The sequence below is a fragment of the Pimephales promelas genome, chromosome 6 (assembly GCF_988280905.1).
Source record: "Pimephales promelas chromosome 6, fPimPro1.hap1.1, whole genome shotgun sequence".
In the NCBI taxonomy this organism is placed as follows: Eukaryota; Metazoa; Chordata; class Actinopteri; order Cypriniformes; family Leuciscidae; genus Pimephales; species Pimephales promelas.
In genome coordinates this window covers 30,525,340-30,544,455 of record NC_142774.1, presented here as the reverse complement: position 1 = coordinate 30,544,455, position 19,116 = coordinate 30,525,340, and the positions used below count along the sequence as shown (strand labels likewise).

At 36.7% G+C, this 19,116-nt stretch overlaps 3 protein-coding genes across 5 annotated transcripts; 1 reads left to right on the top strand and 2 right to left on the bottom strand.

The window, feature by feature from the left end:
• Positions 1-60: 60 nt before the first annotated feature.
• Positions 61-908, bottom strand: LOC120460717 (thymosin beta-b). 3 transcript variants are annotated; one of them, XM_089132853.1, is made up of 4 exons: positions 795-908; positions 571-691; positions 342-419; positions 61-206 (listed from the first exon to the last, which is right to left on the bottom strand). In XM_089132853.1, exons 2-3 carry the CDS (start codon positions 668-670, stop codon positions 388-390), a joined length of 132 nt encoding a protein of 43 aa, XP_088988979.1. In that variant the 5' UTR covers positions 671-691; positions 795-908; the 3' UTR covers positions 61-206; positions 342-387. The 3 variants fall into 3 exon arrangements, with proteins under 3 accessions (XP_088988979.1, XP_088988978.1, XP_088988980.1); XM_089132852.1 differs by having other exon boundaries at positions 61-419; XM_089132854.1 differs by having other exon boundaries at positions 61-419; positions 571-713; positions 795-875.
• A 361-nt stretch (positions 909-1,269) lies between these two features.
• Positions 1,270-9,435, top strand: slc25a51a (solute carrier family 25 member 51a). Its single transcript, XM_039691782.2, has 2 exons — positions 1,270-1,422; positions 3,821-9,435. The coding sequence occupies exon 2, from the start codon at positions 3,888-3,890 to the stop codon at positions 4,734-4,736; it is 849 nt and encodes a 282-aa protein (XP_039547716.2). The 5' UTR covers positions 1,270-1,422; positions 3,821-3,887; the 3' UTR covers positions 4,737-9,435.
• Positions 9,436-15,877: 6,442 nt separating this feature from the next.
• LOC120493288 (cysteine-rich protein 2) lies at positions 15,878-18,792 on the bottom strand. The gene is made up of 4 exons (XM_039691796.2): positions 18,688-18,792; positions 16,751-16,845; positions 16,566-16,620; positions 15,878-16,424 (listed from the first exon to the last, which is right to left on the bottom strand). Exons 1-4 carry the CDS (start codon positions 18,728-18,730, stop codon positions 16,378-16,380), a joined length of 240 nt encoding a protein of 79 aa, XP_039547730.1. The 5' UTR covers positions 18,731-18,792; the 3' UTR covers positions 15,878-16,377.
• Positions 18,793-19,116: the final 324 nt, after the last annotated feature.

The window sequence follows — 19,116 nt, the reverse complement described above, 5'->3', positions numbered from 1 at the left end:
ATAGTTGCCCTATGATAAAGGCCTGACAACCCAGAATTAAAAAAAAAGCAGACACAGGAATTCATTGTAAAGGTTTATTTCACCAAAGTTCAAAATGAAGGCAGACAAAACTCATTTTCTTATACAGATGGATTCACATAGATCTTTCAGAGTTAAACATCCTCAGTGCAAAGTGGACTGCCTCTTCACAAAATCACATGAGCGCACTGTAGAATAGAAAAGGCAGTCATCCTTCAGAATGGTCCAAGTCAATTGTAACTGTGAATATCCCGCTCCAGCCCGTGGCTGTAATGACTGGTGGTTGGGAGATGCCATCTTCTGACTAAAGTGATGTGACTCACCATCTCATCCTCTACATCTTGCCCTTGGTGAACATCTGTTGATAATTTACGCCTCACATTTTTTCTCCTGTTCAATGGCTGCAGGAGGGAAGAACAACACCCCATTGAATCAAATATATCACGTTTGAAACCAACAAAAATAGGAACTAGCAAGTAGTTGCAAAGAATGTTGCAAACAGGAACAACAATATCAGAAGGCACCGAGTGTTCTGAAAAAACTCAAACTTACTCTCTTTGGTGGGAAGTGTGTTTTTCTCCTGCGTCTCAGTTTTCTTCAGCTTGGTCTTGTCAAACTGAGAGATTTCACTGATATTTGGTTTGTCAGCCATTGTTTTATTACTTTAGTTTATCTACGGGGAAATAAATGAGAAACTAAATAAATGTATGAGGCATGCCATAAACAAATAAGTGCACTTATCAAAGACATTACATGACAAAAATAAAAGCCCAAACCTCTCACTTCACTGGAGAAAACCAACAAACAAGGAGATACAAAACAGGGTTTCTGATTTGACTCTTATATTGGATTTAAACATCCGATTCTAAATAAATGCAGCTGATTTTAATTAATGTTGCAGGTGCATCTTGTTGACAATTTTGCTCCTTTATTTTCATTGGTTAATTGATCAATTGATTGACAAGTTTTCTCTCTGTCAGTACACTTTCATCTAAAAAAAACAGGCATAAAAAGAAAAGAAAAAAATAGGCTAACCATGAAAATATACCATTTAATTTATTAATGATAATGCCACTTTCTATTATTCTGCTGTATGTTGTCATATACAGAACACTGTGTAAAATAAAGACCCAAGCACACAGGCACAGCTAATCTCAGTCAAGGCGTAGATGGCATTGTCAGGGACCGCAGATCTCAGATCAGCACATAAAGCGATTTCAATATCGAGCCAATCAGAGCGCGAGATGCGCGCGACCGTGATGTGATGTGGGCGACGGAAGCGCGTGTATTTGCACGAATGACATGAGGCAATGTTTCTATCTTTATAAAAAAGAGACTTAATCATCAGATTGTGTGTATCACGGATATTTTATCATCTCTTCACCCAGAGGTCATTCATAGCGGGTAAAACAATAATAATATGATCAATTGCTACATAGCCTATTTGAACGTGATGTGGTGTTTTGGGATGATGTAGCTTATTGTCAACGACTGAAGATGCTTCATTATCTTTAATCCGAAAAAATCTTCATACTGTAAGAAATGATCTTAGGCTATATCTGTTCTGCATCGCTGAAATGAACGGGGGCGGATACTTTCATTTGTCTTTCTTTGTCATAAAAACGTTACAGGTCACTCCTTTATATGAATTTCCATGACAACCATAATTTCTGCCAAAATGCCATAGTTTCTAAACAAAACTGCTGTGACTTATTAGTCACCGATGCATCAAATGAAAAATAATAAACCAAAATGGCAGAAATATTATTAACCCCATATTCATTTTTTTCAGATTTTACAGTAACAGTAACAGCAATAATCGTACTATGGTGTTGTGATGATGGCCATGGTAAATTTTAATCGGTAGGCATACGCCTATGTAAATGTCTACTGGTTTCATCTCTCTCTCTAAACATTTGGAATTAAATGTTATACTGGATTTGCTGTGTTTAATTTTAGACTATAACCATTGAGTGAATGACCTGGATGAAAAAAAAAAACTCTTAAATTAAAATCAATTAGGGGACAAACTCAGGGTTACAGGATTAGTTTCGAGTTGACCAAAGCAATCCAACCAGGCTTTGTTCAGCATCAATTTAATTTTATCTGTCAACTCAGGATTTGATCCTGAGTTTAGGTGTGACATCAGTAGCCAATCAGATGCTGAGAAAGAGTAAAGTGATTCATTTCTCGCAAGAGAAGCAGCGCAACTCACTATTAAATAAAAGTATTAAAATATTAAGAATGTGAGCAAATTTACAAAACAACAAAAAAATAAATTGTGCGTAATAGGCTAATAATTCATACAATGTCAAACTAAATCATACAACATTTTTATTTTAAATAAGCCTTAATAAAAGCCAGACAATTTTGTCTTTAAAAATAATTTGCTATGTAGTGACCTGTTAATTTAGAGAAAAAGGTGGAGTGACTTTATCTTATAATGCCATAAATGCTCACAGCTGATTGGTCCAAGTTTGGTTTGCAACTTCTTACCTGGAACATAACCTGGCCTGTACCAGGGGTGTGTTTCCTAAACCCATAGTTGCTAACCTGTTAGCAACTTGGTTGGCAATGGGAAATTGCATTGCAACCAACAAAGTTGCTAACTTGGTTAGCAATTATGATTTTGGGAAACACACCCCAGGTTAGCCGTGGAGCATCACCAAAAAGCCGAAACCACTTTCATGGTGCCTAAAACCCAGGGTAAACTAAACTGAAACATACCTGGCTAGCCACCTAAACCGGCTTCATGGAATAAGCCCCTGATGTCGGTATTACATCAACATACTAGTACATGTTGTCAACTAGAGGGCTGGAGCCCATTAGGGGGCCTCAGCAAGCTTCCAAAGGGGCTTCATGATTTGAGAAAAAAATCCCATGATGACCCAAATAAATTAAGTGTACGTAAAGCACTAAACATGTTCATTTATTTTTTATATTTGTATGTTTATTTATAAATTCTCTAAATTTATTTTTTTAAGGATGTTTACTTATATTTCAAATACACTTTGAGAGTTAGAAATTTACACAACCATTCCAACGTTTGGGAAAAGATTTAAAAAAAAAATTTTTTTTTTTTTAAAGAAGTCTTTTATATGCTCGCATGGCTGCATTTATCTGACCAAAAAAATACAACAATAACAGTAATATTGTATAATAGATTTGATCAATTTTAATCAATTGAGTGCATTGCAGAACAAAAATAATAATTCCCTTTTTTTAAACAAACTGATGCAAAACCTGAGGCAAAATGATCTATGTAGGATAAAAAGTAAACCGGTGTCAACCGACGAAGAATAATCCTCAGGTTATCTTTAAGGCATATAGACCATTTCACAAGATGTAAACAGCACTGGTCCAGAAGCACTTCCTGTTTCAGTTTTTTAACACTACATAAAAGCTGGGATAAAATACAGAACATTTAAAATTGAATCAAAAAGTTAAACAAGCATCTTTAAGATGTTTTCTTTACATGTGAAATAAAGAAAACAGTTACAAACTGAAACAGGAAGTGTTTCTGGACCAGTGTTGTTTACATCTTGTAAAATGGTCTATTAAGTCCTTTCATATGCTCACAATACAGACAGACAACACAATTTGCTAATAAAACTTCAATGCGTGAAATATAAAATGAAGGAATGGCTTGAATTATCCAATTTTATAAAATATTTAATATTTATTTCATATGCATTATTTTATTGAAATTCACATGCAACATGCTGTTTAAATTGTTACTTTTACTGTTACATTTATCAATTTTGATGACTATTCTTTTCCTTTTTTCCCCCTTATAACGCAGTTTATGCATCAGATGATGTCATATCTGATCCTCATTTTCAACCTTTGATTGGGTATCAACGAGGACCATGGCCTCCGCCGACCAAGACCAAGAGTCACAGCAGAATCAGAACCACTACTTGTGTGGTTCTGTAGCGGCGTTCGCCAACATCGTCATCACGTTTCCCATCCACAAGGCACTGTTCCGCCAGCAGTTGTTCGGAGTGTCGGCGTGGGAAGCTGTGCGTCAGCTCCAGAGGGATGGTTTGCACACACTTTACCGAGGCATCCTCCCGCCGTTACTCCAGAAAAGCAGCACTATTGCAATTATGTTTGGACTCTATGAGGACTTCTCAAGGTTGCTGCGACTAAACGCTCCTCACGCCCCCGTCCTGTTAACGGACAGTATTGCAGCAGTCTTGGCGGGAACCGCTGAAGCAGTTTTGACGCCATTCGAGAGGGTACAAACTTTACTGCAGGATCCACGTCATCATGGAAACTTTCAGAACACTGCACACGTTTTCCTTGCTTTGCTTCAGCAACATGGCATCCGAGAACTTTACCGTGGCCTTGTCCCGATCCTACTCAGAAATGGCCCTAGCAATGTTTTTTTCTTCGGTTTGCGTGGACCAATTAAGGAACTGCTCCCCGAGGCCGAGTCAAAGGCAGGACATTTGGTTAATGACTTTGTTTGTGGGGGGATTTTGGGAGCAGCTCTCGGGGTGTTTTTTTACCCTCTGAATGTGGTTAAGTCTCACGCACAAGTAAAGATTGGAGGGGAGTTTCAGACCTGCAGGGTGATATTGGCGACTGTTTTGAGAGAGAGGGACGGGAAGGTGAGCCGTCTGTTCCGAGGTGTGCATTTGAATTTCCAGAGATCTGTTTTCTCATGGGGAATCATAAATGCTGCATATGAACTTTTATTAAAAATGGTCTGATTGGGGCGAGAAAGACCAAAGGGGGACCTAAGTGAAAAGCACAGAGAAAAGAGTGAAAATTAGTCTTCCTTGTTTCATTTCTGCTGCTAAAAACATATTTTGCAATAATAGACAATATGTTAAAGCTAAATTAAAGGGATAGTTCACCCGAGAAATTAATATTCTGTTTTCATTTTTATTCATCCTCAATGTCATTCCAAACATGAACCTAAGGCTAACTGAAAGGGAATTTTTTATTTTGATAATTTGTAGCTATACAATTTTAATTAAAAGAGTCAGACTCTCGTGAACACCAAAGTTATGTTTATTTGATCAAAAATATAGTAAAAACAGTAATATTGTGAAATATTATTACAATTTGAAATACATTCTAATATGCTGATTTGATGCTCAAGAAATATTTCTTATTGGTATCAATGTTGAAAACAGTTTGTGGAAACCATGATTTAAAAAAAATAATTCAGAAGTTCATAACAACATAATTTATTTGAAATAAAAAATCTTTTCTAACAATATACATGCATTTACTGTCACTTTAAGCATCCTTGCTAAATAAAAAAAAATATATTTTCTTTTGTAACTTTTGATTTATTGTGAATGTCATGTCATAAAAAAGTGCTTTTTCATTATTTCTAATCAGGCAGGATCTTTTATTGAGGAAAGAGAAATAGAATTTCACCTGACATCGAACGACACATAAACGATTCGGATTTTGTGACCTGGATCAATTGATTAATTGGCAGACTTTAAAGAACAGCTCATTCATGAATCAAACATCTGTTTCATGAGTGTTCATAAAATGGTGGATATTCAGTGAATAATCTATTTTATAATTCTTTTGTATTGATGTTTTCTGTTTGTTTTTGTTTTCATTTTTATGCTTGACAGCCCAATCTTAATTCACTTTCATTATATCGAAAAGAGTGGCCAGAATCATCTTTTGCCTCATCAGTTGTATGACTTGAGTAAAGATAAAATTGGTACAAACATGAGAAGAAGTGAGTGTGAGAGAGAAATTGTTGACCTCAGTTGAACTCACTCCTGTGATAAGCTCCCCGCATTCTTTTTTCTAAACGGACTGTACTGTGGTCTCTTAACCACAAAGTATTCAAATCACTGTCATTACCAGGGTGGGAATGAGGGATTTTTTTGCTACCAACTTTATATATAGTTTTGCTGAGTTAGCTTTGGTGACGCCAAATGCTGTCTTGTTACCAAGTCAGTTTGGTGTTTGTGGTCACTGTAGCTTTCATGTGGTAACATAATCATCCCATCTGAGCCAGGATTCTTCATGCTTTTAGCGTCCATTGAAACTATAATAGGTTATTTCAATGATTTGGCCATGTTTGGTTTGTGTTCCTTAATGCACTAAAAGCTTCTTTGAATCACTCCCAAATCTATTTGGATTTTAAAAAGGCAAGACCACAAACCCAGGTTGACAATGGCAAAGTGCTATGGTGCAGTTTAGGTGAAATCGGCTGTACTGTAAATGCAATTCGGTGCAGTATTGTGGAATTAAGATTCGCCTCTTAATTTTCACACACTATCAGTTCTGGTGTAAACATTAGTGTTAATGGCTTGGTTTTGTAAAGGGCTAGTTTTTGTGCAGTATTCACTTCCATTTACACTACTGTTCAAATGTTTGCGGTCGTTAAATCTTTTTAATAGATTTTTGTTAAAAGTCTCATATTCTAACCTGCATTTATATGATAATAGCAGTACTTTTGTGGAAAAAGTATTTCTATTTAAAATAATTCTTCTGTTTTCATATTTTTTAATATATTAAAATGTGTAATGTTTTCCTGTGATGACAACGCTAAATTTTCAGCCGCCATTAGTACTCAGTGTTTTTAGTGTCACACAATCAATCACAAATCATTCTAAATTCTGATTTGGTGCTCAGATAACATTTCTTATAATCATCAATGTTAAAAACAGTTGTGCTACATATTAAAGGGTAACTAAACCCCTGGTCAGAGCCTGACTCCACCCACTGGCAATATTTGAAAAATTCTGAAAAAGTGGGCAGACCCCAGTGGAGATAGAGAGGACGAAATAGATGCTAAGACACTATCCTGATCGTTTTCATTACTCGCAATTCCAACTCCTGACTCCCTACAGTGGTTTTGACGAAACAAGCTGGTTTTTATACTGCCAAGGGCGTAAATCGCATGGTGAGCTGAAGTGCGGAACATCCAATAGGAAAATTCAACTGCAGTAGCCACCGTTCAACCTGAAGAGGGCAGCACTAAGATGTTTTTACGCCATATATTGTAGAAATAAAACACTTAATACACAAATGTCAAAAAAGTTACTCGAATCAATGACTGGTATTAATAAAGATCCATTCTTACAGATCATTAACTAAAAAAAGTTGGTTTAGTGTTTAGTTACTCTTTAAAAACATAAGAAATCCAAACTCCTGCAGTCACTTACTTATCACTGTAACTTTCGGCCAGGAGAAGATGTCATCAGGCAGCATCCAGCTTTCTTTGGACGTTTCAATCGACTGCCCATCTTCTCCTGGCTTCCAGATGAACTCTTCCCGCCTATTCGAAAGCCCAACCTATGTGTAGCTGTCTTCATCTCCCTTTTCTGCTATTCCCAAAGCTTTGAGCATCTTCCACACAGATTATGTAGGGAAACCCCTGCAACAAACCTCAATTTGAAATAGCCAGGCCTTCCTCCTTTTGTCCGTGCATTGCTGGACCTGGTCCTGATCCTTGGTTGCTTTCCTCTCCAAGGTCTCCTCGCATCCATCCTCTCATGGGATTGTCAGCTAAATCATTATGATCCTCCTTTCCTCCTCAGACCAGATGGCCACGTCTGGCCTTAGGGATGTTTGGACGACCAGGGGAAATATAGTTTCCTTCCCAGGTCCACCCTCATCTCCCATGATTGTGTTTCCTGCATACTGCTCTGGGTCTTTTTGGAGGAGTGTGACTTATCTCCATCCTTGATGAACTGGATAGATGTCACTGATGCTTTTTCCATCTCCCCTGCTCCAAGATGTCAGACCATCAGATTCAATTCCAAGTGCAGTGCGCCAATATGCTTTTCCCTCCACATAACACACTCTTCCCTCCCTCATTCCCCACCTGAACAAGTTTGCTGGTGATGGAAGAGTATCAAACACTGATAGGTGCAGGAAAGAGATGTGAAAGGGCTCCAGTTTCTAAAGTTTAGGCTACATGATCTTCTGCTTTGGCAGGTCCCACTTTGTCCAGGATCCTTGTACTCCTCAATTCCACTGCCCTAGCCCTTTGCCCTTACTTCTCCAATTTCAAACTTTGGCTTGGATAACTTATCGCCTCTGCATTAAGTCCGACTTCCCCATGCACTACCTCCCAATGATGTCCTTCAACTTTAGTCTTCTTTCTGCCTGTGGCACTGCTGCATCTGCCGCCCACTTGTGTCTTGATCTTGTAGGGATGTCTGCACCTCTGATCTTTCATCGCCCGAATCTCTGTACATCAGCACAGCCCTTCACTTTGCCACTTTGAACTCAACCACTGTCGAGGTCTGATGTAAAGCTCTACTGGCGAGAAACTTGGTGGAATTCCGAGCCAGCTGCAAGGTGTTTATTCACTTGCCAAGTCCTTCTACTAATGTCATGGGAACTTCATAAATTGTCAGAAGTCACATAAGTCTTGGTAGCAGACCATGCTGAAAGCGCGAGGCCTTGATCTTGCCTAGTCTTTCTCGACCATTCTTCCACCTGTCTTTCTGTCCATATGCTGCTTTTGTCATTAATGGCGATTTTCCACTACACAGTACCAGCTCGACTCGATTTGGCTCGGCTCGCCCCGATTCAGTTTTTCACTGTGTAAAAGTTGTACCTGTTCCTGCTTTCAGGTATTTTTTTTGTACCACCTCCAGCGAGGTTCTGAGCGAGCTAAGTCGAGCTAAGTCGGTATTAAAATGTCATGTGAAAACAATGCCGACTGCTGATTGGTCAGAGAGAATTGTCACCATTTACCGCGTCATCATTACACGCACCAGATAGAGTATCCAGAATAACCCCGCTATTTTTAAATACTTTGGCAAGATAAAGTTGCTAAACTAACTACTATTATTATGGCAACTCGGCGTGGTCAAACAAGGAGGTGCGGACTTTCCTTTGTTTGGTGGCCGAAGAGAGGATCCTGCGAGAGATCCGAGTCGCGCTGGTACTGGTAATGGAAAAGCGCTTTAAGAGAGGTATCATACCAATTCCATAGACATTTTACTGGGTCTTCCTCAATTAATGGTATAACCTCCCCCTGGATTTGAATTTGGAACTTGCTATTCACTTTCCCATTTCTAGTCAAGATACTTCTTGAATTCCTCGTTTTGAACCTCATTCTTGCCCATGCTGCCACATCACCAAGGTTCTTACGAATCCAGCTTGAAGTGGTTATAGTTAGGTCATCCATAAAACCTCTTATTGGAGGTTGACGAATGCCGGACTCCATTAACGGCCCTCTGGATTCCTTCCCCGGTGCTGCGTTCCCATGGCTGTGTTAATAAGATCATGGGGAATTGATCCATACGCATTAGACAAAATCGAGCCGAACTACTGTAAAATTGCCTCTGATCTCCTTAGCCTCACATCTGACTGAGGGCACCCGTGTTTTCCAAATACTTGAGAAGCCTGGAATGCTTCCCGTCTGAATTGATGTATCAACATACTTGATCTTCACCATGTAGGTTGTCATCCTTCTGGCCAAGACAGAGAAAAAAATCTTTTCTTCAATGCTCAAGAGAGAAATAGTTTGAAACTGGCTTTTCTCAGAGGACTCTGCTTCCTTTGGTATTAAGCAGCCCTCCGATCTTTTCAACGGGATGATGCCTTTTGACCATATACATTTTGGTTCACTGGTTTTCAAACTCTTCCTTCAGTTCTGGTGAACTATGGGTGTGCGCATAACACCTGGCCCCCAAAAGTGTCAATATGACTCCCACAGGAACCCTTCCACAACTTCTTTTAGGCTGTTCAGACCCCTGGATCTTGCTTCTCTCGACAAAGTTTTAGTGAGGTCCTTCATTAACTGAACTCGCTTGTCCTCATCCTTTCTCAATCTTTAAAACCTTTCTGCCCTTATCAGGTTACCCAGGGTAATATTTTTGTGTTTTTCATGATTTATTGAGAAATAGAAATCTCAAAAGAACAGCATTATTTTGATATAGGCATCTTTTGTAACGTTATAAACATTTTTACTGTCACTTTTGATCATATATATATTATATATTAATTTATCAAGATATTAATTCAAAAACAAACTTTTTTTACCCCAAATTTTTGAACTGTATTCAAATGTGTGAATGAATACAAAAGCTTTCCTGAACTCTGACCTGCTATTTCATATAGAGAAACAGAGAATTAAAATATCAATTTAACTCACTAAACATCTACATAAATGAACACTTCACATCATCCTGTTCTATCATTCAAGTTTACAATTCAAAAAACACTTCTTGAGCACATATTTAGACTATTAAACTTCAGTTAAGAAGACAAAACTGATATAAAAAAAAAAGTATTTAATCTTGAACTTGGCATCATTTAAGCTCAAAATACACTATAAAACAACTGTATGTGAACTGAGATATGATATCTTTATAAACATTCATATTTAGCCTACCTCTTTTATACCACTTGGAGGTTAAATACAGTGAATATTATTGCAACTATCCCTTTTAGTCAAGTACATTTACAGATATAGATATTCTAAGTTAGTGTCAGACTGTTTACAATGGTTGATGTTGTTTATTTTAAAATTGAACATATTTTAAGCTTTTCCCATGTATCTTCTGACCTCAGTTTGTTTATGTCTGATATTGTCATCTTATTGTAAATGTAAATCTGTTTACTGAAAATGTTTGTGTGCGTGACAAGTGTTAGGCAAAGACTTAGTATTGTTTTTTTGTGTGTTTTTAATTATAAACAAACTTTCAAAATGTAATTTTAACATAACTTATTGAATGAAATGAAGGCCTTATTCTGATCATCCAATGTCATTCTGTAATTAAGATGTTTTACATTTTAAATAATGTAACCTTAAAAGGTCCTTAAAAGGACATCCATTTTTGCATGTTACATTATTTCTTCAGAATTTACATATTAAATATGTACAGCAAGTAAACACATGCTTATTAGTTTAACAACCATTCTTTTTCTTTTCACTTAAGTCAGTAGCCTACTATGTGTACCAGCCATTTACAGCATTTCGTTACAAATTCAATCGTCTTCTTCGTTATAGTTCGTTCTCTGGGCTGTTTGCATTTGCAGTGAGCTGAATTAACCCTTGTTTTGATGGAGAGTGCACAAATAACAGTCTCCAACAGGGGGCGACGATAGCATGTCTGAAACAGATCCCACACGCACGATGGGCTAAAAGTTAAAGGGGTCATGAACTGGCTTTTTTTAATTTTATTATATTGTTGTCTAAGGTCAACTTATGACGTTTGCTTGGTTTTTGCATTCAAAAACATCAAAATTAATAGGTAAAAGGCTATTTTATACCCTAGTTTTGAGTCTAACTCTAAAACGCTGGGTGTCTGGCACTGAAGACTTGGAAGTAAACGCCCACTGCTGTGAGTGGATAACAGTAAACGCCCACTGCTGTGAGTGGATAACAGTTTTGCATATTATAATGAGTTTCAACTCACTCGTAGATGCACTCGTGGGAAATAGTTTTGAAAACGTCCAATGTTATAAAATGGCACTCGGAAAGATTCGCCCATACATGTTCGACTCCGTGTGTTGCACAATTCCTGTCGGATCCAATATAGACGGCACAGCATCGTTCCTTACTCATAATCGGTCTGAAAATCCAGTCTTGTTTACAAAACAATCCTCGAACAGACGGACAATGTTTTACCCTAATCATTAAAAATTAAAGTTTATCCATGCATTCCTATTGGAATACAGAGGAAGCTTATGCAGCGACTGTCTTCTTCCACAACCAGGCACTGCACAATATTTGTATTGCTCGGTAGCTCGATCCGGTTTGTCATCACCAGGTAGGCATCTATGATATTTAGCTATGCGTGTAATGCGCGAATCGGTGGGCGGGGCTATCGGCAGTGTTGAGGTAGGAGTTGATCTTCTTCTGCAGGGGTTGTGTTTTTGTCCCCTTTGACATCATAATTCTCCACTTTGAAAAACGAGTCATTTGCTAAGCCTGGTGTCAATAAAATCTTTATTGGACTAACAAGGACATTTTCAGTTCTGAAACTAACAGGATATTCTTATAACATGATGACTTCTTAGATCAAAAGCTCAAGGAAAATTTGATTTCTCAGTGCATCACCCTTTGAAGTTAATTTATTTTAAAGATGAAAAGTGTTGTTCTTTTCAATCTTATATGCAGCGACAAATAGGCCTATAAGTAAGTTTTAACATTGAATTGCCCAAAAACTAAACATTTTGAAACACTATGAAAACATTGCTTGTTATTGGAAACCCAAGGCGTATTACGTTGACGCCATGTTGTAATTACAAGATTTAAACTTGTAAAAAGTGTCCATGTACTAGCAGAGCTTGTGATTACAACTTGTAAGCTGTGAATGTTCTCCTACTTGTACCACGTGACCGCTGTACCACTTGACTGTTGCAGATTACGTGTTGCCAAAGAAACGCATAATACCCAGTCCGACGACGTTTCCTGGCAAATTTAAATAATTAATTTTGTTTTTTGTTTTTACCACACATATAGCTTCCGTAGTTGATAACTGTCATCTATTGAATATATGGCCTAGGCCTACTTATATTTTTACATTTACATCAAGGCCTTGCATAATCTTCTGCAAAGACAACTTTTGATACAAATGATTTGTACTTTACTTTGTCATCATTATCTAACAAGTATTCCCAAGCAGTATTATCATTGCCCATTGTTATGGTAGGCTACCATCCTCACACATAGAACCACACTCCCCTTTATCAAAGTACCCACTCACATATCAATGAGATTTTCAAATCAAACAAAAACATCCACATGTTCACTTTGCAGGGTTGAAAATACCCACACGTCTTTGTGTTTGAGGATTTCACAACACATTGTTTGAGCAGAGTTCTCTCATGCAGACAGTGTGGTCTGCAGAGCTGCTGTCTCTGTAAAGATGAATGGACTGCTTCATCACTCTTTGATAGCATTAGCTATTAGCCCAGGCTTTGATTAGTACAATGACATTAGCCTCCTACATCCACATTGTCACCGATACGAGTGGGTGAATGTGAAACCTCCACCACAGAAGCACAAACCGAGACTTATGAAGTGCTTCAGGGTGCTTATTAACACATTTTTGAATGCAAGACAATAAAGTTGGTTAAGACAATAATTAAGCACAATGCTACTGCTATTAATAGCCAACGAGAACAATGAAGAATAAAATGAACGAAAAATGTTCCATTTATGTATTTTATGAATGCATATGCATTATTCTGCCCCCACTCCCGGCACACAAATGGTCATTCTACAATTTAGGGTACATTTCATGTGCATCGATGATAATTATATATATAGGATATTTTCTAACTATTTTCTGGAGACAAATATTTATTTGATCCATTAAGGAAAATCATATTATAGTCTCACAAATATGTTTCAGTTTGTTGGAAATTGCCTTGATGTCTCTTAAAATTACAGTTTTTGACAGTGTCCCAATTGAGTGGGTCGGAATGACTTTCTTTCTTATGCGGAACATTAAAATGTTAATAACAAAACCATTTAGGTTCCCATTGACTTCCATTGTATTTTTTTGTCAGTATACAGTGGAAGTCAAGGAGGAACTGTGACTGTTACCGACAGTCTTCAAAATGTTTTTGCTTACATTCCACATCAGAAAGAATGTCATACATTTTTAGAAGGACATGACTAAATTATGACAGAATTTTCATTTTTGTGGGCTATCCCTTTAAAGATGATTTAGTAATTGTATGAGATTTTCTGCAAAAAAGGCAGATTTAACAATAAAATCACATGGATATCCACAAAAAAAAAAAATATGATTTAAAAAAACAATCACTGTATATATATATATATGGCAAAACAGATACATGTTACTTGAAGTGCAGCACTTAAATGCCCATAGTTACATTTAACAAAACATCCTTTCTCATAACATCCAAATGGTGTTTAATGGCAACAAGCAGATGTTACACTAATGAAAAATATAAACTGAAATCAATAGTGATTTTATTTGAGTAAGCATTACTGTTTTTGTATTTTGTCCTGATGTGAAAAGTACCCCAATTCGAGCCCTAGAATAGCGACATACCCATTGAATGCAATGCAATAACATGAACAATCCCTACTCTGAGGTGTGGTGGGCATCTAACAACCTCCACATCTCTGAAGCCCATAGGAATGAAGGCATCTCTCTCTTTCTTCATCAATCAGTTCTTCTATGTGTCTGCATCCCCTTTTTGTATCTCCGCCCCTTCTCTCTTTCTCTCTCCCTTTCTCTCCCAATTGATGGATTTGCGGTGTAGTTAAAACACATGCAAATGAGACAGCTGGCATCACACAAACCATGTGACCTGTCAAGGTGGGGGTGGGTTCAAAGACATGCTGCAGCAGGGAACCCTCTTTACACACATGCACACACACCCTCCCTCACTCGCTCCCTGGAATAATCCATCCACCTCCTTTATGCCACCTTTTAGTGCTTTCATTTTTTTTTCTTAATCTGAAAGAAAAAAAAAGGAGCGGTGATGATAACTGAACTAAGTCTGGGATCTTCACCTGATTAGTCTTCTTCCTTAGTGCAAATGTTTGCTCATGCATGAAGCTAATCACATATGTGGCCGTGCTCCCACATGCACATATGCCTGCACAAACAGGCCCTGTGTGTGTGTGTGTGTGTGTGTGAGAGAGAGAGAGTTTGACAGGATCAACAGCAGGTATCCAGCAGTAGGTCTGCTCCAGAAAGGCTGCACTCACACTCACACTCACACTCACACAGACACATTCCAGCAGACTGCCCTGGCCTTGTGAAAATAGCCTTTTGCCAGGCTTCTTTCTCTCTCTGACTCTGACGATGGGTGTTTTTGTAAATCGTACTTATGAATATGAGCAGGCGGCAATAAACAAGTGCTTTATAATTAATGTTAATAATTATATAATTATTATTATGTTTATATCATTTATCTTAAAATATGCAACTATTAAATCATCTATATTTCAATTGTAGGCAGTTATATTTTGAGGTATAAACCTTTAATTATTCAAATCTAATTTTCTTCACAAAAAAATACATGACAAAAGGTTAAATTATATATATATATTTTACAGTTTATTTGAGGATAAGATGCATGAAATTATTCTTGTGACTGAATGAGTTGACAATATGCTGGCAGCTATAATTAGAAGTAATAAAAATTATATTTATGTAATTTATATAGTTATTTATATAAACAAACATATTAATAACTAAATATAATTATATATATATATATATATATATATATATATATATATATACTGTATATATACTGAGTTCAGATGCAAAAGCCTCTAAATGCCATTTGAAATTTTCTTCTAAAATGACAATTTTTATCAAGCTTGTATGACAACCATTTAAGTGAAATTACTGAGCTTAAATATACAAGCTTGATAAAAATGATCAAAGAAAATTTCAAATGGCACTTAGAGGCTTTTGCATCTGAACTATATATATATATATATATATATATATATAGCCTACTTTAATAAAATATGTAACAATAAATTATTTATATTCCAGTTGTAGGCAGTTTTTTGAGGTATACATCTTTAATAATTCAATTCCAATTTTCATTAAAAAATGTGATCAATACAAACAATAATTATTAAATTATAAAACATTTTACAGTTTGTTTTATGGATTTGAGGATAAGAGACATTAAATTATACTTCTGACTGAATGAGTTGACAATGCACTAGCTGGAAGCTCTCTGAGTGACACTTCTTTTCAATGAACTAATGAGAAACCCCCCCAGATAAAATGATAAAATCAAATATGTATTCTTCCTGAATAACAAAAATGATAAAGCCATCACATATGCGCCATGAGGTTTGGGACGCAAGCTTCTGCTTCTAATTAAAAAGACACAATGATTAATTATTGTCATTTTTGCTTTGTATATTTGCTGCCTCATGGAAAAAAACCCTTTGTTTTATAGCCTCTGATCCTCAAATCAAAGAAATAAAGAACAAACAATAATAGACCACAAAAAATTACATTGTGTTTCAAGTTAATTAATTAATTAATGGTATACAGAGTCTTGACTTTGCATTTTTAAACCAAAAACACATGATGTTTGTATAAGCCAAAACTTTTCAGTTTAAGTTTTACTCTATGGTCTGATATATTCACATCTCCCATTCTAAAGGCCAGGAAATGATGAAAGAGTAAATACACAACTTAATTCTAAAATATTGTTTGATGAAGTAGTTCAGTTCCCTGAGAGAATGCCAACGCGGAGGGCTGTTGATTTGGTTCTGGCTGTTTTAATGAGGAATGGAAACATAAGAGCTGAGTTATGTTTTATTCTGTGGTAAGGAGAGATCGACTTGTCGGTATTTTCCAATGGTTTACTGTGGCAGAGTAAAATAGATGTGGTGTTTTTTGTAGATCTAGATTCTGTGTGTTTCTCAAAATTGCAAGATCTCTTTTAAGAAGTAGCTGTGTTATAGGTCCGGCCAACAGGTTTTCGGCCACCTGCACAAAGAACAGTTGATTATATTATATTATATTATATTATATTATATTATATTATATTATATTATATTATATTATATTATATTATATTATATTATATTATATCATTAAAACACAATAAATACAGTCGTTTGCTCTCACCTCTGGGTCCAAAATCTCTCAAATAGCAGTTAGTGCAGTATGGCTTCTCATCATGCTGTATAGAGCAACGCAAAACGGTGTTAATCAAAATCTGGTCAGTGTAACACCTTAATGCATGACATTATCATCAGTTTACAGTGTTTGGAATTATTTATGCATTAAAAAACAATACGGCATATTTATACCTCTGCATGCTGACCAGGTGTTAGCTGTCTTTTACACCTGTGACACTTCAAGCATAATGGGTGATAATCCCGTCCCAATGACCTCTTCTTCTCACCTGCATGAATCAAAGGGCCAAGTTTAAAGGGATATTTCATCCAAAAATCAGACATGTTTTCATTCAGCAATAGATTAGTCAATTGGAATCAGTGTTATTTTAGTATAATTCATATGCTATTGATTATTTGTACTGATTAATGTTTTAAATTAGTTTATCAAAACGAACGAATCTTTTTTGGTTTAACGAAGGAAATTGACTCGGGAAAAGATTTGTTCATTTTGATGAACGAGTTCGAACAGGAGAGTCACGAACGCGCATCACAGAACAGAGCAAGGCGACCATTTGAGCTTATAAAACTTAAACTTTGTTATTATTTAAAAAAAAATAATATGCGATCGTTTTGCTTGATAAGACCCTTATTCATCGTTTACAGCAGTTGCAATTTGCAATGAAACTGTCTTTTGGACCTTGAACCGTTTGGTTATCAGTAAAGTGCATTATATGGAGAAAAATCCTGGAATGTTTTCATCAAAAACCTTAATTTCTTTTCGATTGAAGAAAGAAAGACATGGACATCTTGGATGACATGGGGGTGAGTAAATTATCAGCAAAAGTTTTTTTTTTTTTTTTTTTTTTTTTTTTAAAGTGAGCTACTTCTGCTTTTTTCTGATCTTATTGTAGGCTACACGGCTCACGTGCATGTTGTTTTGAAGATAAAAAAAAAAATGTTTTGTGTTATTAATCTTGAGTTAAATTATTTTTGCTCATCCCTGAAACGACTCATAGAAGAATGCCCTTTGGTGTGATATAAAGTTTATTTGTTTATAGTGGTATAGACTTGCCTCATTGAAAAGTGCACTATTATAAATACATCTTCTTTCTTTTTTTACATACTGAAGAATTAGTCAAAATGATTGCCTGTTATAAATAATAATAATTCCATTAGTTAAGGGAATCAAGATTGTGAATATGAACTTCCACTCTTTGAATTCTTCCATCTTGGACTGATTTCACATTCATTTCTGGATTGCATTCACATTCTGAGTTCTACATATACCCTTTTATTACCCTTTCATGTGGGACTGGAACTAGCCCTCCTACTGAAACCCTGACCTTAACCATAGGACATGAAACCTCTAGGTTGAACCAGGATCAGACTGAAACTGAACCAGCTACCAACATCTTGGTCAGCTTTTCTTTTCCTGGCAGAATCAACAACTGCCTGCAGTCCACCTCAATAACTGAAGGAGCTTTATTCTTCAGTCTTGACGCTGAAAGCTGACTGGCAGCTACAAGATTTTTCTGTCCGAATTCTCCTCTTTCTTCAAGTGTCCATTGGTTTCTGCATTGCTATCTGCCAATTTAAGCATTCAAGCCTCTTTCGCTCTGGCATATTCCACATCCTGCCACAGGCAGACACTTCCTGTGCTTGTGTGACGCATGTCGTGAGGCGCTGATGGCGGTTAGGAGACTGCAGGCTGATTAACTCTACAAAAATGCATACAGATAAAGGCCTACACACACTTAGTTAGCATATTCATATAGCACAAAGGCAGAATCGCTACTCAAAACTTAGCATTTAGCATGCTCTGCGATGACCTTTTTTACAACGCTCTACTGTTCATACAGTATAAACGTTAACACACAATTAGGCATGAAAACCCAAATTTGGGTACAATATAATCCATATACTGTTGAAATACCTCAACAGCAAGTCAAAATAATGAGCACTTTTGAGTCAAAACAGAAGCTAATGTAAAATGGTTGCATCTAAACACATAACACCAAACACCTCAACACTTTATATAGACGTTTATAACTACATAATACCCCAATATCATCTTAATCAGTTTTAAGCCTGTTAAAAATGGATCCCTCCAACCCCCAGATGCCACTCACCAAAATAAACAGGTTTCCCACATATAGGACAGAAGCTCACCATGGTTGTAGCGGATCTGTAGTAGTTTTGATGCACAAGATGTTGAGATTCCGGAAATGTGTGAGCGTCTTAACTGTGACAGCCTCTCGGTGCAGCAAAGGATGTGGCAAGAGGTGCAGTGACAGGAAGCAAGAAATGATTTCAAAAGTAAATATGCTCAACAATTCGAACAGTCAGAAGACAGAAAGAAGGAAAATGTTGGTCAGAAGTGTGTGTGTGGGTGCTGTGATATGATGAGTCTGTCATAGCAGGATTGGGCTTAAGTCAGTCTTGATGTTATAGAGAGACTTCATTCACACTTCTGCTGTGGCCAGTCATTGCGGTTTGAAATCAAAGATGATGTCTTGGGCCGTGTGAGGTCATCGGACTTGTCGGAGTCTATTATGAAA

Bases quoted from the DNA above. Each gene is read 5' to 3' on its own strand.
- LOC120460717 (XM_089132852.1), bottom strand. From the start codon at position 670: ATGGCTGACAAACCAAATATCAGTGAAATCTCTCAGTTTGACAAGACC. The intron at 420-570 runs GTAAGTTTGAGT...TCCCTCCTGCAG, and splicing joins CACACTTCCCACCAAAGAGA to CCATTGAACAGGAGAAAAAA.
- slc25a51a (XM_039691782.2), top strand. From the start codon at position 3,888: ATGGCCTCCGCCGACCAAGACCAAGAGTCACAGCAGAATCAGAACCAC.
- LOC120493288 (XM_039691796.2), bottom strand. From the start codon at position 18,730: ATGGTGAGCTTCTGTCCTATATGTGGGAAACCTGTTTATTTTG. The intron at 16,846-18,687 runs GTGAGTGGCATC...TGATTCATGCAG, and splicing joins TGGGAAACCTGTTTATTTTG to GTGAGAAGAAGAGGTCATTG. The intron at 16,621-16,750 runs GTATAAATATGC...TGCTCTATACAG, and splicing joins CACCTGGTCAGCATGCAGAG to CATGATGAGAAGCCATACTG.